At 42.1% G+C, this 18,577-nt stretch overlaps 1 protein-coding gene across 2 annotated transcripts in view; it reads right to left on the bottom strand.

The window, feature by feature from the left end:
* The window catches only part of KLHDC10 (kelch domain containing 10), a 65,014-nt gene extending 46,704 nt beyond the window's left edge, over positions 1–18,310 (bottom strand). The window contains exon 1 of one of the 2 annotated variants that reach the window (XM_004046211.5): positions 18,035–18,310. In XM_004046211.5, the coding sequence (XP_004046259.1) occupies positions 18,035–18,200 (166 nt within the window). In that variant the 5' untranslated portion in view covers positions 18,201–18,310. The remainder of the gene's footprint in view (positions 1–18,034) is intronic. The other variant, XM_019031607.3, reaches the window with a different exon arrangement.
* Positions 18,311–18,577: the final 267 nt, after the last annotated feature.

Here is an 18,577-nt window from a genome sequence, read left to right as displayed (position 1 = left end):
CACTTAGAAAAATAAATTGAGGCCAGGGGCGATGGCTCAGGCCTGTAATGCCAGCATTTTGGGAGGCTAAGGAAGGTGGATCACTTGAGGTCAGGAGTTCAAGACCAGCCTGGCCAACATGGTGAAATCCTGTCTTTACTAAAATAGCTGGGTGTGGTGGCGGGTCCCTGTAATCCCAGCTACTCGGGAGGCTGAGGCAGGAGAATCACCTGAACCTGGGAGGCAGAGGTTGCAGTGAGCCGAGATTGTGCCACTGCAGTCCAGTTTGGGTCACAGAGTGAGACTCTGTCTCAAAAAAAAAAAAAGAAAGAAAGAAAGAAAGAAAAAGAAAAACAAAAAACCAAACTAGAAAAGTGATCAATTTTGAAAGTGAAGACACGGCCGGGACTGGTGGCTCAGGCCTGTAATCCCAGCACTTTGGGAAGCTAAGGAAGGTGGGTCACTCGAGGTCAGGAGTTCGAGACCAGCCTGGCCAACATGGTAAAACCCCCGTCTCTACTAAAAATACAAAAATTAGCCAGGCGTGGTGGTGCACGCCTGTAATCCCAGCTACTCAGGAGGCTGAGGCAGGAGAATTGCTTGAACCCAGGAGGCAGAGGTTGCAGTGAGCCAAGACTGCACCACTGCACCCCAGCCTGGGGACAGAGCCAGACTAAGTCTCAAAAAAAAAAAAGGTGAAGACACAACTTTTCTTTATGAACTCACTTTCCCTTCTCTCAGGTCATTTTCTCTTGGCAAATGCAATGTCTTCCAAGAAAATACCTAGAGCTGACTGAAGGATATAAAAGCTTATATTGGACTAAATCCAGCAAAAAGCAAATAATAGTCACTAATTAGCAAATTTTTAATATCTAATATCTGATATTTTAAAAGTTGCTTTAAAAAGTATAATATGGCCGGGCACAGTGGCTCACACCTGTAATTCCAGCACTTTGTGAGGCCGAGGCGGGTGGATCACTTGAGGTCAGGAGTTCGAGACCAGCCTGGCCAACATGGTGATACCCTGTCACTACTAAAGATACAAAAATTAGCCACGCGTGGTGGCGAGCACCTGTAATTCCAGCTACTCGGGAGGCTTAGGCAGAATTGCTTGAACCCGGGAGGTGGAGGTTGCAGTGAGCCGATACTGTGCCATTGCACTCCAGCCTGGGCGACAAGAGCGAGTTCCATCTCAAAAAAAAAAAAAAAAAAAAGAAATTCCATATTTCTGTTTTAGGTTTGTGTGTATGTGTGTGTTTTAAGGAATTTGTTTTATGTGACACCAAAATATTTGTGGTTAGCATTTGATCAATTACACATCTGATTGAAATTAATTGAGTTGACAGTTTGTTGATGAAACCATATGGCAGGAGCTACTATGGGTAAAAAGGGAAAAAACTCAAAAGAAAAAATACCATTCAACTCCAAAGATCACTTATCTCATTTTTTTGCGAGTCATAATACTTCTAATTTCACTTCACTATCTAGTCTTATTATGTCTTATGACGCTTTAATGCTCACATCCTAGATAAAGCTTGGAACAAATTCATGGAATATAGCAAATATAAAAGGGAAGAGCATGAGATTGGGCTGGATTCTAAATGCAGCAGGAAGCTACTGAAGGATTCCGATCTGACAAGCAACATAACCATAGCTGTGCACTAGGAAGATTAATCTTGTTTAAATATAGAGAACGGGTTAGGAAAGTAAGACTAGGAATAGCAAAAAAACATTTTTAGTGTAGTCCAGTTTACACCAGTGAGGACCTCAATTACAGTACTAGTAACAAAAAGAACTGGGAAGGACAGGAAGCAGAGGGGAGTGCAGCATGGTGCATGGACTTTAGAACCACATTGCCTGGGTCTAAATCCTAGCTCTGTCCCTTGCTAGCTGTATGTCCTTGGACAAGGTTTTGTCCTGGGTACCCCAGCTTCCTTAACTATAAAAAAGGGAACAGCAATAGTATCTGTTCCCTTACTGGGTTATAAGTAAATGTTTATATAAATCCCTGGCTAATATTATTATAGGGATAAAACATAAGGATGTAAAAGACTAGCTGAATGGGAAAGCGGAGTAAAAATAAGGGGATAAGTGTGAGTTTTTAAGTTCTACAACTTGAGGAAAACTTTAAAAACACAGATATTAAAAGGCAAATTAACAATATTTATCATTATACATTGCAGTGATTGTTCTTAAATAACAGAAACCAGAAACAAGCTAAATATCCATCAATTGGGTGGCTGGTAAATTACAGCACATTCACACAACACAATACTTTCAGCCATGAAGAAGCATGAGATAAGTCTAAATGTGCTAACACAGAACAATCCCCAAAATATATTTTTAAGTTAAAAAAAAGACAGATGCAGAAAGAATACTTTGTTGTTGCACTCTGTTTTAATATAAAGATAACATACACCTATATGCACATATATGCAAATTCTATTTCTGGAAAGACAGACCAGAAACTCTAGGGAGATGACACTGCTAGGGAGATAGACTGCAAAACGAGGGATCTCAGGTGAAAGGGACACTTTCTCCTCTTGCATACTATTTGATTTTACCAAGTTTATGTAATGTTTTTCCATTTTAAAAATTAATGAAAAAGACTTTTAGGAGGAAAGCTGTATGCATTCAATCATAGGAAATCATACTTACATATTTTAAGTAAGCGTAACCTTTATGTGTTCTACAAGCTTGCCCAATACTGATATTGGTAAAAGTCTAATGATACACAGTGTTCAAAACCACTTAAAAATTGGGCAGAAGACTATAGAACCATTGAAAGTGAAAAGGAAAGAAGCAAAGAAGGTCAATAAAGTAGGAGGAAGACAAGGACTGCTTACTTTAAAAAGTAAGGGAATGGCCTTAAAAATAATTTGGGGAAAATAAAGCCTTAAAAAATATACAGGCTAATAAAAATTAGGCTGCACCTCAAAATTCTAAGTAATTACGTCAATTTGTCATTTGAAATTCTTAATATATTTTCCAATGTTATAAATAGTTAATAGGTCAGTCCCTACTCAGCCCACAAAGGCCTACTATACCCTGTAAGATTACTTATAGTACTGTACTAATGGTAGTACAAAGTCCACCATTTTATTTTATTGTTGTTGTTAATTTTTTTTTTTTTTTTGAGAAAGAGTCTCACTCTGTCACCCAGGCTGGAGTGCAGTGGTGCAATGTCAGCTCACTGCAACCTCCACCTCCTGGGTTCAAGCGATTCTCATGTCTCAGCCTCCCAAGTAGCTGGGACTACAGGCCCAAGCCACCACGCCCGGCTGTTTTTTGTATTCTTAGTAGAGATGGGGTTTTGCCATGTTGACCAGGCTGGTCTCGAACTCCTGACCTCAGGTGATCCACCCACCACAGCCTCCCAAAGTGCTGGGATTACAGGCAGGAGCCACTGCACCCGGCTGAGTCTACCATTTTAAAACCTTATCCTACCTTGCTCTCGACAACGTAACCTCTCCCTCCTTCTTGAAACATGTTTTTCTCTTGACTCTTATGAAACCAAGCAGTCTTGGTCTTCCTCCTACCTCATTGACCTTTGCTTGCTTCTCCTTTCCTTCTCACTTTGAAGAGTTATATAGTCTTCTGCCCAATTTTTAAAAATATTCTTTTTTTTTTTTTTTTCTGAGATGGAGTCTTGCTCTGTCCTCCAAGCTGGAGTGCAGTGGCATGATCTCGGCTCACTGCAACCTCCACCTCCTGGGTTCAAGCAATTCTCCTGTCTCAGCCTTCCTAGTAGCTGGAATTACAGGCACCTGCCACCACACCCGGCTAGTTTTTGTATTTTTAGTAGAGACGGGGTTTCACCATGTTGGCCAGGCTGGTCTCAAACTCCCAACCTCGTCTTGGCCTCCCAAAGTGCTGGGATTACAGGCATGAGCCGCCGCACCTAGCTAAAAATATTCTTTGGTGAACTCATCCAGTCCAATGGCTTGCTAATAATTCCAAAAAACATTGTGAGCCTCACCATCTCCCTTGAGTTTGATTTTTTTAAATGTAAAGATTACTTACTCTATATCCTTACTTGGAGGTCAAATAGGCATCTCAAGCTTAACACTGCCAAAACAACACTCTTGATTTGCCCCCTACAATCCTGCTGCTTCAGATCTGTTCCATCACATTTGATGAGACTGTCATCTATCCAATTGCTCAAGACAAAAACTTCGGAGTCTTTTTTTTTTTTTTTTCAGAGTCTCGCTCTGTCACCTAGACTGGAGTGCTGTGGTGCAATCATGACTCACTGCAACCTCCGCCTCCTGGGTTCAAGCAATTCTTGTGCCTCAGCCTCCCGAGTAGCTGGGACTAATGGCACACGCCACCACGCCCAGCTGATTTTTTATTTTTAGTAGAGATGGGGTTTCGCCATGTTGGCCAGGCTGGCCTCAAACTTCTGACCTCAAGTGATCCACCCACCTTGGCCTCCCTCCCAAAGTGCTGGGATTACAGGCGTCAACCACCGCATCTAGCCTTGTTAGCAATCATCTTGATTCTTCTCTCTCCTTCACCCCTCATAGCAAATCCTATTAATGCTACTTTCAAAATACATCTCATATTCAACCACTTCCAACCACTGATATACCACCTAGTCCAAGCCACCACAATCTTTTTAGGAAAGTACTTCTATAGTCTTCTAAATGACCTCCATGCATCTATGTTACCATGTCCCATTAGCCATTCTCCAACCAGCAGCTAGAGTGAGCTTTAGAAAATCATAAATCATACCACATCACTCCTGTGCTTAAAATTACCCAATAGTTACCCTTCAATTTTATAATAAAGATCACAAATTCAGTTTTAGGCTTGCTGAGCTTCAGAAATATGAAGCATGTAATTGTAGATATGGAGAAAGCAAGGAAATGGCCCTCAAAAGAGATTTGGGCTGAAATTACAAAGTGGCATAACTTATTGGCATATGGATAGATATTGAAAATCACAGATTTGGAAGAGAACACCTCAAGTAAGTTGAAAAGAGAAGGGTGGGGACACAGAACCAAGAATTGAGAACTCTCATACATAAAGTCCTGGTAGAAGGGAAAGAGTTGACAAAGACAACTAAGGATGAGGCCAGACACATAAGAAAACGAGACCTGACACCCAGGAAGCCAAAAGGGAAAAGGATGTTTAAAAATGAAGGGAGATCAAGGCAGATGGAGATTTTAAAATGTCCCTTTGACTTGACACACATAAGTCATTTGTGGGTTTGTTTGTTTTTGAGATGGAGTCTCACTGTCGCCCAGGCTGGAGTGCAGTGACGCAATCTCAGCTCACTACAACCTCCACCTCCCGGGTTCAAGCAATTCTCCTGCCTCAGCCTCCCAAAGTGCTGAGATGAAAAGAGAGAATAGGAAAAAATGCTATGTAGATTAAAGTATACATGGGCGGGTCTAAGAAGATGACTAGGAGAATGGCACTTTAGAAAGAAGAAATGGTATGTACAGAATCAAAAAACAGTGTAGCACAGGAAATTCCAAGTGTTTAAAAAATCTCTCCTCTCAACCTACCTTGTTCCAAGAATTTAAGGCAACTAACTGAAAATACTTCTGTATAGCTGAAATATAAAATGAAAGACATAAATGCGGAGGGTAAAGAGGTAGAAAGGGACAAATAGAGTGAGGGTAAGGAGGAAGAATCAACAACACAATTCCTTATCGAATTGTGACCAATTCTATAAGGAATGAGTAAAAGGAAGGAATCTAATGTGATTCCCACATTTCTGGCTTAACTCACTAAAATGACGATATAGCCATTAAATTAGTCAGGATAAGGAGCACAGGATGAAGTAACAGGTTTGCCAGGAAAAATGATGAAACTGTTTTTTGAAAATGTTGTATTTGAGGTACTCATCAGTCAGTTGGTAGAAACATCTAGAGGCTGTTGGCAAACAGGCCAGAGAGAGAGATGTGGGTTAGACATAGATGTAGGTTTGGTCAGGACATTAATGATATCTTACTAAGAGTAAGAAGAGGAAACAAACAAAAGAAATACTCTTGGATACCAATATTAAGTGGCAGATAAAGGAAAACTAATAGGAAGTTCAAGAGATACAAGAATAAGAGCTCTTTAGGAACAGGAACTTCAGTTAATTATGTATTCCTAGGGTCTAGCATAGGAGACAGTTAAAACCAAATTCTAGAGAAGCTGGGTAGGATGAAAACTAAGAGCTATCTACTGGAGTTAGCAATTAGGACGTTATTACCTTAGTAAGAGCACTTGAGTGGAACGATGGAGGCAGAAGTGAGACTGCAAAAGACTGAAGAGAAAAAAGAAATTAAAATATAAACAACAGAGTCTATTCTTTCTGAAAGCCTGGCTGTAACAGAGAGAAGTAAAATAGGCCACAAGCTAGGAAAAAACCTAAAATGTTATTCATATGGTAAACTGAGGAGAAAGAGATTCCACCTAACAAAATAACAGAAAACATAAGCAAGCCTTGTGAGTAAAACATTTAAATATAGAACAGTTTAAAGAGAATCCCAAATTCCTACAGGTGATAAGTAATTATTTACACAGTATTAAATGAACACTTGATAAAGAACTAAAAGGAAAGTAAAATATCAAAATGTTGATATAGCTGTCTTTAAGTGATTTTCTCCTTGTCACAATTTTTCTACGTTTTCCAATTTTGGGGTTTTTTTTGAGGCAGCATCTCACTCTGCTGCCCAGGCTAGAGTGCAGTGGCATGATCTTGGCTCACTACAGCCCCAACCTTTTGGGCTCAGACAATCCTCCTGCCTCAGCGTCCCAAGTAGCTGGGATTAGCTGGGATTACAGGCATGTGCCCCCACAGCTGGCTAATATTGTTTATTTTTTGTAAAGACAAGGTCTCACTATGTTACCCATGCTGGTCTCAAACTCCTGGACTTAAGCCTTTTGCCCGCCTCGGCCTTCCAAAGTGCTGGGATTATAGGTGTGAGCCACCACACCCAGCCCATTATCCAAATTTTAATTAATGAGTTTGTATTCCTTTTATATAGTGGCTGTGGTAGGGGGTGGGAGACAACAGGTTTTACAAAAACTAACGTCTCAAGTCCAGAAAAGAAAAGAGAGTCTAGCTCTAGAAAGGCAGACAATAGAAAGAAATATAAACAGAGAACAGAAAAGAAATGGAAGGGAAAAATAAAACCAACGCAGAAATGAAATCTTCATTGAAAGTAGCACAAAGGAGTACCAGACACTACTGAAAACACAGTAAGGGACATATTAATAGATGAAAGAATTGAGAAAGGCAGGCAAAACATAAATGACCTGTGAAAACCCAAAACATTGTTGACATAAATTCAATATCTAAATAAATGGAAATACAACATGTTCACAGACCTAGAAGACTTAACATTATCAAAATGCCGGGTGCAGTGGCTCACGCCTGTAATCCCAGCACTTTGAGAGGCCAAGGCAGGTGGACTGCCTGAGCTCAGGAGTTCAAAACCAGCCTAGGCAACACGGTGAAACCCTGTCTCTACTAAAATACAAAAAATTAGCGGGGCGTGGCAGCGTGCGCCTGTAATCCCAGCTACTGGGGAGGCTGAGACAGGAGAATTGCTTGAACCCGGGAGGCAGAGGTTGCAGTGAGCCAAGATCATGCCACTGCACTCCAGCCTGGGTGACAAGGGAGAGACTCCGTCTCAAAAATAAAAAACAAACAAAAAAAATATATAAAAGAGGCCAGGCGCGGTGGCTCACGCCTGTAATCCCAGCACTTTGGGAGGCCGAGGCGGGTGGATCACGAGGTCAGGAGATCGAGACCATCCTGGCTAACACGGTGAAACCCCGTCTCTACTAAATATACAAAAAATTAGCCGGGTGTAGTGGCAGGCGCCTATATTCCCAGCTACTCAGGAGGCTGAGGCAAGAGAATGGCGTGAACCCAGAGGGCAGAGTTTGCAGTGAGCCAAGATCACGCCACTGCACTCCAGCCTGGGTGACAGAGCGAGACTCCGTCTCAAAAAAAAAAAAAAAAAGAAAACTGAAAGAAAAAAATTAATAAAAAAAGAAAATATTGGAACTAAGTTTTAAAAATCCAAGAGCCGGTTATGAACAAGAAAGGGCAAAGCCTCACATAATACAAAATAAGAAATGATAATGAGTAGTTGCAAATCCAGGAAATAATTGTGTAATCATAAAAGAATACCTTGGTCAATTCACATAAATAATTTTGAAAATCTGCATGAATTGGGTGATTTTCTAGGATAACATAAATTATCAAAGCTACCCCCAAAAGATATAAATTGTAAGCAGCCAACTATCAAAGAATGATATAATTGGTCTGCACACGGTAGCTCACACCTATAATCCCAGCACTTTGGGAGGCCGAGGTGGGAGGATTGCTTGAGCTTGGGAATTCAAGACCAGCCTGGGCAACACTGAGACCCCACTGCTACAAAAAAAAATTTTTTTTTAATTAGCCAGGTGTGGTGGTGTACACCTGTAGTCCCAGCTACTCAGGTGGCTAAGGAAGGAGGATCCCTTGAGCCCAGGAGGTTGAGGCTGCAGTGACCCATGATTGTGCCACTGCATTCCAGCCTGGGCAACAGTGTGAGACCCTGTCTCAAAAAAACTAAGAAGTATGATATAACTGGACAATATAATTGTCTAAGAGCTTCTTCTACCCCCTAAAAAAGAGGAGGTCCAAATGACTTAATGGGGAATTCCACAAAACCTTTAACTTCAATGCCATTTAACCACAGAGGGGAAAAAATGCATAGAAAAAGAAAGGAAGGGCCAGGCACAGTGGCTCATGCCTGTAATCCTAGTACTTTGGGAGGCTGAGGTGAGAGGATGACTCGAGGCCAGGAGTTTGCAACCAGCCTAGGCAACATAGCAAGGCCTTATCTCTACAAAAAAATTAAAAATAAGCTGGGTGTGGGGGTGCACGCCTGTAGTCCTAGCTACTTAGGAGGCTAAAGCAAGAGGTTGGCATGTGCCCAGGAATTCAAGGCTGCAGTGAACTATGATTGCACCACTGCACTCCAACCTGGGCGACAGAGGGAGGGAGGGAGGAAGAAAGGGAGGAAGGGAGGGAAGGAGGAAGCGAGAAAGGGAGGCAGGGAGCAAGGGAGGAAGGAAGGAAGGGAGGAGGTGTGGGAAGGGAGGAGGTAGGGGAGGGGGAGGGAGGGAAGGAAAAAGGAAGGAAGGAAGGCAGGAAGGCAGGCAGGCAGGCAAGCTTTGAAATAGTTTTATAAAAGTGGAAACAAAAATAACACAATAAAAAAAACAGAAAGGAAAATGAAAACGCCTATGAGGAGTGATACAAAATTTCTAAGTAAAGTTTAGCAAACAGAACCCAGCAGTACGTTTAAAATACTAATACATCACGACAAAGTAAGTTAATTCAGGAACACAAGAATGGTTCAGTAACAATAAATCCATTAATACAATCTACCACAATAATAGATCAAAGGACAAAAATTACATTATAATTCCCACAGATGCTGAAAAGGCATTAGCAACATTACTTCTATTTATTAAAAAAATACTTTAGGCCTGGCATGGTGACTCATACCTGTAATCCCAGCACTTTGGGAGGCCGAGGTGGGCGAATCACTTGAGGTCAAGAGTTCAAGACCAGCGTGGCCAACATGGTGAAACCCTGTCTCTACCAAAAACACAAAAGTTAGCCAGACGTTGTGGCGGGCACCTGTAATCCCAGCTACCCGGGAGGCTGAGCCAGGAGAATCACTTGAACCCAGGAGGCAGATGTTGCAGAGGGCCAAGATCGAGCCACTGTACTCCAGCCTAGGCAACAGAGTGAGACTCTGCCTCAAAAACAAAACAAAACAAAACAAAACAAAACAAAACAAAAACTTCAAAAAAACAGTAACAGCTGAATACTTTAACATGATAAAATATGTACGCTTCAATCTAAAGCCAGATCTAATCTTAATAGGAAAGCATTAAAAATATCTGATTGAAGTAAGGAATAGGACAAAGCTCCACTACTATCTTATTGTTTAGTATTTTTGGAAAGTACTAGCGAAATCAATTGAACAAAATAAAGAAATAAGTATCAAAAGTGAAAGGAGGGGCCAGGCGCGGTGGCTCACGCCTGTAATCCCAACACTTTGGGAGGCCAAGGAGTGTGGATCACGAGGTCGGGAGATCAAGACCATCCTGGCTAACACGGCAAAACCCCATGTCTACTAAAAATACAAAAAATTAGCCGCGTATAGTGGCACGCGCCTGTCGTCTCAGCTAGTCAGGAGGCTGAGGCAGGAGAATGGCGTGAACCCGGGAGGCAGAGGTTGCAGTGAGCCAAGACTGCGGCATCGCACTCCAGCCTGGGTGACAGAGCGAGACTCTGTCTCAAAAAAAAAAAAAAAAAAAAAAAAGTGAAAAGGAGGGCAGGGCACGGAGGCTTATACCTGTAATCCCGGGAGGCCAAGACAGAATGATCACTTGAGCACAGGAGTTTGAGATCAGCCTGGGCAACATAGCAAGACTCCATCTCTATTTTATTTTTTTTTTATTTTTTTTTTTATTTTTGGAGACGGAGTCTTGCTCTGTCACCCAGGCTGAAGTGCAATAGCGCAATCTTTGCTGACTGCAACCTCTGCCTCCAGGGTTCAAGCGATTCTCCTGCCTCAACCTCCTGAGCAGCTGGGACTATAGGCATGCACTACCACATCCGGCTAATTTTTTTGTGTGTGTTTTCAGTAGAGACGGGGTTTCACCATACTGGCCAAGCTGGTCTCAAACTCCTGACCTCAAGTGATCCGCCTGCCTCAGCCTCCCAAAGTGCTGGGATTACAGGCATGAGCCAACACGCCAGGCCTATTTAAAAAAAAAGAAAAAAAAATGAAAATGAGAAGATAAAATTATCATTATTCAGTAATGATATGATTATTTAGCTATACCTGTTATTCTCTAGAAAAACAACTGGGAAACTATTATAGATAATATTAGAATTCTTAACATGGCTAGGTACAAAATTAATACTCAAAATTTAATAGCATTCTCATATTCAAACAACCACATAAAAGTTACAAAAGAAAGTAGAAACCCCGGCCGGGCGCGGTGGCTCTCGTCTGTAATCTCAGCACTTTGGGAGGCCGAGGCCGGTGGATCACGAGGTCAGGAGATCGAGACCATCCTGGCTAACATGGTGAAATCCCATCTCTACTAAAACTACAAAAAATTAGCTGGGCGTGGTAGCAGATGCCTGTAGTCCCAGCTACTTGGGAGGCTGAGGCAGAATGGCGTGAACCCGGGAGGCGGAGCTTGCAGTGAGCCAAGATGGTGCCACTGCACTCCAGCCTGGGCGACAGAGCAAGACTCTGTCTCAAAAAAAAAAAAAAAAAGAAAGAAAAAGAAAAAAGAAAGTAGTAGAAACCCCATTTACAATAGCAACAAACAAGATAAACACCAAGGAATAAACATAATAAGAAATGTGAGAGGCCTATATAAAAAAAAAACAACTTTTTAATGTTGATAGATACAAAACAATACTTGAATGACAATAAATACATATACTGTTCTTTTTTTTTTTTTTTTTTTGAGACAGAGTCTTGTTCAGTCACCCAGGCTGGAGTGCAGTGGCACAATCTTGGCTCACTGCAACCTCTGCCTCCCAGGTTCAAGCAATTCTCCTGCCTCAGCCTCCCGAGTAGCTGGGATTACAGGCACCTGCCACCAAGAACGGCTAAGTTTTATATTTTTAGCAGAGATGGGGTTTCCCCATGTTGGTCAGACTGGTCTCAAACTCCTGGCCTCAAGTGATCCGCCTGCCTCAGCATCCCAAAGTGTTGGGATTAAAGGCGTGAGCCACCGTGCCTGACCACATATACTGTTCTTGAACATAAAGAAATGAATATAGACCCTGTTTTTGAACCTCAAAACGATGTCAATTATCTCTAAATTAATCTATAAATATAATACAATACCAATAAAAATACCAACAGGACAGAGGAGCAGGACTTGGTTAGCTAATTCTAAGTCATATAGAAAAATAAACAAAGAAAACTTCCCAGGAAAACTCTGGGAAGTAGAATGAGGGAAGATGATAACCAAGGAATGGAGTCATTAGGTATAAATAGGTAATCTGATCAATGAAACAGAATAAAAGTCCAGTAATAACCTCAAATTGTAGGAACTAAGTACACCTATAGACAACATTTCAATCAGCAGGGCAAAGCTGAACTAAATGAAGGACACTGCCATAACTGGGCAGCCATCTGGAAGAAAAGTATAGTTGGATTCCCACCTCGACACTTTATTTAACTTACATTTTGTGTGGGTAAGTGCATTTAACTTAAAAATAAAATTACAGAAGTACCTGGAGAAAACACAAGAATATTTAATTCGAATTAGAAATAATAATAAAATAGGAAAGGCCTTTCTTATGACACAAAACCTAGACTCTGAAAAGACTGATAAATTTCACAACAAAACATTTAAAACATTTAATTTCTGATGAAAAAATAGACTATAAACAAAGTCAAAACGCAAATGAAAAACTGTGAAAAATATCTGCAACATGTGTCAATGGCTAAGAACTGATTTCATTAAAATACAGAGTTCCTATAAACCAGGGGTCCACAATCCCCAGGCCATGGACCCCTGGTACCGGTCCATGGCCTGTTAGGAACCTGGCCACATAGCAGGAGGTGAGTGGTGGGCGAGTGAGCATTCCCGCCAGAGCTCGGCCTCCTGTCAGATCAAGCATTAGATTCTCATAGGAGTGCTAACTCTACGGTGAACTGTGCATGCAAGGGATCTAGGCTGTGCACTCCTTTTGAGTCTCTAGTGCCTGATGACCTGAGGTGGAACAGTTTCATCCCGAAACCATTCCCCCCACTCCTCCACCCCACCATCCCGGTCCATGGAAAAATTGTCTTCCACGAAACTGGTCCCTGGTGCCAAAAAGTTTGGGTACCGCCTTTATAAACAATATGAACCATCCCAATAGAAAAATGAACAAAAAATATAAACAGATCTATAGATAAAGGAAACAAATAAATGGCTCTTTCATCTACCTATTGGAAAGACACTTAAGAAAAATATTCCTATTAAACTGACAATTTAAATAACGTTTGATAACCCACTCCGTTACCAAAAGAACAAGGAAGACAGCACTCGAACAACAACAGGGAAACATAAACTTGAAATTTGACAGAATCTATCAAAGTTTAAGCAGTAAACATATATCCTTTGACCCAGAAACTGTACTTCTACAAATTTATCCTAAAGAAAGACTCTCTCATGTGCCAAAATTATATATGTATAGGGATATTCATTGTATCACTATTTGTATTAGCAAGATTGTAAACATCTTAAATACCCATCCAAACAAAGGAATGCTACCATCTCCACAAAGTCCCTCCCGTCCCCCCTGAACCTGGAAAAAATATACAGGAAATGTATCATTGGTTGCTTCTAGGGAAGGCAGTCAATTAGCTGGGGTCAAAGGAAGAAGAAAAACTTGTCTTTTACCATATACTTTTTTGTATCATTTGGATTTTATACACATTACTTACTTAAAATTTTTAAGTTAAGACTACAGTATTATTTTTACCCAGCTTTACCAACTGTTACATTTTTCCTTCTTTTTCTTTGTCAGTTTTCCAGTTCCCATGTTAGCAACAATGTTTAACTGTTTTCCCAGCTAATCATGGTATTTAATCAAACTCACACAGTTAAATCACAACAGCTACCTGAATTCCATTGCCCCATGAACCCCGCGCTCCTGAGCTCTCTCTGCATACTTATTCTACAAAAAGCACAATTCCCTGTTCGTTACTGGGTGTATAGAAATTATGAGTTAGTAAAAATCCAGGAGTAAAAAGCTATTAATTTCTTGGCCTATGAGGCAAACACATAATCACTAGTGAACTTCAGAAAACAGCAGAAAGGCAAGCGCTTAAAAAAAGGTTTCACAAACTATCATCTGTGCTGTCGCAATGGATGCAGAGTCTAATCCACTACTTTACATTAAAGAACCTGATTTTGGCCAGGCACGGTGGCTCACGCCTGTAATCCCAACACTTTGGGAGGCCAAGGTGGGTGGATCACAAGATCAGGAGTTCGAGACCAGCCTGGCCAACATGATGAAACCCCGTCTCTACTAAAAATACAAAAAGTAGCATGGTGGCGCGCACCTATAATCCCAACTACTCAGGAGGCTGAGGCAGGAGAACTGCTTGAACCCGGGAGGCAGAGGTTGCAGTGACATTGCACCACTGCACTCTAGCCTGGGTGACAGAGCAAGACTCCATCTCAGAAAAAAAAAAAAAAAAAAAAGAGAGAGAACCTGATTTTAACCATCTATCCAGAGTCAATGTGGCTAGAGGATTGAACCACACTAACCAAACTCACTAGACACTAACGTGTTATATATAACGCCAATGCGTTAATTTAGAATTTTAAAAATATATGTATATGGCATATATATACGTATATGTGTGTATATGTATACGCACATACATCTCAAGAGTATCAAATCATGCATATCAAGGAATCACACACAAATGGTAAAGTATGCCCAAGGAGAGCCACATGATGCTATGAGTGTTACAGAGAGAAGAGACCAAGTCAGAAAGTCACGGAAGGCTTCCATGTAAAAAACATTTTGATCAAACTGAGATCTAATGGAAGAGAAGTTAAAACAAGAGAATGGAATGAGGAGTAAGAAGGTTCTTGGATGACGGAAAAGCTTGTGCAATGGACCTGGGGCAGGAGGAAGCATGATACATCCAACAGGGCAGAAAAAGATCAATGACCAAGAGAACGTAACACAGGATTAACTGTAGAGTTAGAGAGGAGTCAGACGACACAGTGCCTTTGAGGCCATGTTAAAGATTTTTGCCTTATCCTAAGAGCAATAAAAAGGTTGTGAGCAGGGATGAGAATGTATTTGGGCTTGCAAAAAGACTGGTGTGCTATATGAATTGAAGGGCAAGAGCAGAAGCAGGAATACTGCTTAAAAAGCTCCTGCAGGAGACCTAAGTGAGGGATGGTGGCACCGTGGATTGGAGTTATGGCAGGAGTAAAAGAAACGGACTTGGTAAATGATTACACCTGAAGTGCAAGGGAGAAGAAAATATTGAGGAGGATGCCCAAGTTTCAAGTTTGCATAACTGGATGGATAAAGAAGCTATCACTGAAAGAGAATGAGAACACTCCAGGAAGACCAGGTTGTTTTGTTTGGTTTCATTGGGGGCTGGATGGAGGGTTGAGATGTAAAAAGTAAGAAAAGGTTCTAAGTATCAGTAACTGGAAGTCTTGGTAGAGAAGGATGAAAAATGGAACATGGGGCTGGCTGGGTGCTGTGACTCACGCCTGTAATCCCAGCACTTCGGGAGGCTGAGGCGGAAGGATCACTTGAGGCCAGGAGTTCGAGCCCAGCCTGGCCAACACGGCAAAACCCCATCTCTACCAAAAATACAAAAAATTAGCCGGACGTGGTGGCCCGCACCTCTAATCCTGCTACTTGGCAGACTGAGACAGGAGAATTGCTAGAGTTCGGGAGGCAAAGGTTGCAGTAAGCCAAGACCGTGCCACTGCACTCCAGCCTGGGCCACAGAGTGAGGCTCTGTCTCAAAAAAAAAAAAAAAAAAAAAAAAAAAGACAAATAGGATTTAGAGGTCAAAAGAGAGACACAGTGAGCTATACTATAGTTTTTTGTTGTTGTTGTTGTTGTTTTTTAATTTTTAACTTGAGATGTGGTCTTGCTTTGTTGCCCAGGCTGGCCTTGAACTCCTAGGCTCAAGTGAGCCTCCCACCTTGGACTTTCAAAGTGCCGGGGTTACAGATGTGAGCCACCACGACCAGCCGCTATAGTACACTCAAAAAAATAAAAAATTTGGCTGGGCGAGGTGGCTCACGCCTGTAATCCCAGCACTTTGGGAGGCTGAGACAGGCAAATCACCTGAGGTCAGGAGTTCAAGACCAGCCTGGCCAACATGATAAAGTCCCGTCTCTACTAAAAATACAAAAACTAGCCTGGCGTGGTGGTGGACGCCTGTAATTTCAGCTACTCAGGAGGCTGAGGCAGGAGAATTGCTTGAGCCTAGGACGTGGAGTTGCAGTGAGCCGAGATCGCGACACCGCACTCCAGCCTGGAGGACAGAGCGAGACTCCATCTCAATAAATAAATAAATAAATAAATTTAAAATAAAAGGTTTTATCTCCAAGGCCCATCAACCAAGCCTAGACATCCTATTCCTCCCCATCACCTAAAATCTTTTAAAATCTATCAAAATGCAAGAAACGGGAGAGGCTTAAAATGCAATACCTAGCAGAATAAAAAATTGGTATGAAAGAATTTCAAACTACATAATACATTGAGGTATCAGATGTGTCCCAATTTTGAGAATGAGTAAAGGAGCAATGAAGTGTCAGTCAAGAGAAAAGGGAAGCAGAAAAAAGAGACTGATGACCCCGCTTTACAAATTTTCACAGTTTAGACACGTTTATCTTTACCTCCGGATAAATGGCTGTTCTTGGTCTTGTGTGCTAAGGGAATGCAGAAATAGCTCCACACTGAAGCCCCTTAGCAGAAATCATGGCTTCCACTGCCATCACGTGGTTGAAGTGAGGAAGTGCACCAAGCAGGTTCTAGGAACCTAGGAATGCCTACTTGAAGCCCATGGTATAATTAATCCGTGATCAAAGACCTAAAGATTGCGGTAGTAGAGGGCAAACTGGTGACAGTGTTTGCTAAGAGATTCATCTTCTAAGCTGTCAATACACAAAAATCTTAAGTTTTTATTATTAATTGGGAGTAAGAAAAAAGATTGCTCCTTTTTTCTTTTTCATGTTAAAGATCATATATTTAGCAATTCTAGGATGCCCAGTCTGATATTAACGTCTCAAACCCAACTTCTGGTATATTATATGACTACTTACAAATGCCTCGATTTAATGCATATAAATGGGGTAATGTACATTTCTAGCACACATCAATAACCTCATCACGAACATAAGCAATTGTCTCATTAAATGTGCTAAATTCCCTTTGTCATCTTCAATTTAATCAAATAATAATTTTTGACTAGAAGTATAAGGCACAGTCTTAAGCACAATTCAAAAAAACCAATTCATCATGTTCTCAAAACTCATCAGCTAAACAAATATATCACTAATATAATATTATTCACAAAAAACACGATGAATAATTAACACATCATTCCTGATAGTTCTTTTCATAGTAAAAATAAGCTTGCCCAGTGGGATATTTGACGTTCTCTGCATTATTTAATTCCCTACCTTCCTTCTACTAGATTGAATATTCAATTACAAACGTACCTCTTTAAAATTGTCTACACATACATATCCACTTGATTTTATTTTGTTTTCAAAAGCATCTGAACTCAAGGCTAGGGCACTGTAGACCAAAATGTCAAATAATTGTATTGGGTACATTTTTCCAATTCTCAGTTGTTTTTATATTGTAAACACAGCATAATTGTGTCACTAAGTATATTTTTGATCTTCACTTTCTCCCCTTAAAACCTAGACACCATTATCCTGTCTCTGAACATTCCAAAATATTAATAATCCAACTAGTTTTCCCTAATCCTCTAGGTTCTCTTTCCCATACACTCCCCAGCCAACACTCCCCCACCCCTTTCTTCCGTTTCAGAATGCCTCTTACACACACACCCCGTGTAGTTTTTACAAAATCACTCCTTGGAATGCGCTTCCCTCTTCTCTCCTTAACTTGGCACCCTTTTGGAAATAATTTCCCACAGCTAGGCGCCAATGTCTTTCATTTACAAGATCAAACTGCGGAAGGGGAAGAGATTGGGAATCGAGTAACCGAAACATTTGGAAATGTCAATGAGACAGTGGCCTCTCCTTTGAAAAGAAAACACAACTCTCAGCACAGAGCTTTCAACAGAGCACAGATACTTTTCTTCGCTGTGCTCCTGTTCCCTCCCTGACCTCAAAGACACCTTCCCTTTTCTCTGATCCCCAGTCCCTCTGCTATGCGTGGGGCCTGCCTTTCCTCCTCCCAAGGAAAAGAAAGCCAGGGAGAAAAAGAAAAGGTAGCAGTCACCTTCCCGCCCGCCGCGCCCGCAAGCGGTCAGGACCCTGTCCCACGACTCACCTGGCAGGTGCGGCCGCCCGGAGAGTTGCACGAAGCGGTTGAGCTGGCCAGTCCCCCGACCCCCGCTGCCCCCACTGCCCCCGCCGGCCCCGCTACCTCCGCCACCAGCGCCGGCGGCGCCTCCTCCCCTCCGGCGGTTCCTGTCCCAGCCCTGGGCGGCCGACATGACCCGCTAACGATTGCCGCAGCCCGGTCCCGTCAGCGCCTGACCCAGCGGAACCAGCGGAGCCTCCTTCCTGGGCTCCTCCAGAGACCCAGGAGACAGGGGAAGGGGGCAGCGCCCGGTCCCACCAGAGACCAATGACTTACCGCCTTGGTGAAAGGCAGCCAATGGTCAGTCGTTTTCTTGGTAGGTGGCGGGAGGCGGAGAGAAACGTGGTAACCATAGCTATGGCTAAAAAAAAAAAAGTAGGGGAGAGAAAGGCAGAAGCAGCCACTCCTAGCTCTCATCGTCCGCGCTGGGCTGGCCCGCGTCACCCCGACTCCTGCGGGGCCAGGCGGGCCAATCGAAGGCCGAGTGTCAGAGGCCGCGCCTGCGGAAAG

Source organism: Gorilla gorilla, chromosome 6 (assembly GCF_029281585.2).
Source record: "Gorilla gorilla gorilla isolate KB3781 chromosome 6, NHGRI_mGorGor1-v2.1_pri, whole genome shotgun sequence".
NCBI lineage: Eukaryota > Metazoa > Chordata > Mammalia > Primates > Hominidae > Gorilla > Gorilla gorilla.
The sequence above is the reverse complement of the archived record's forward strand: the minus strand, read 5'-3'. Positions and strand labels throughout refer to the sequence as shown.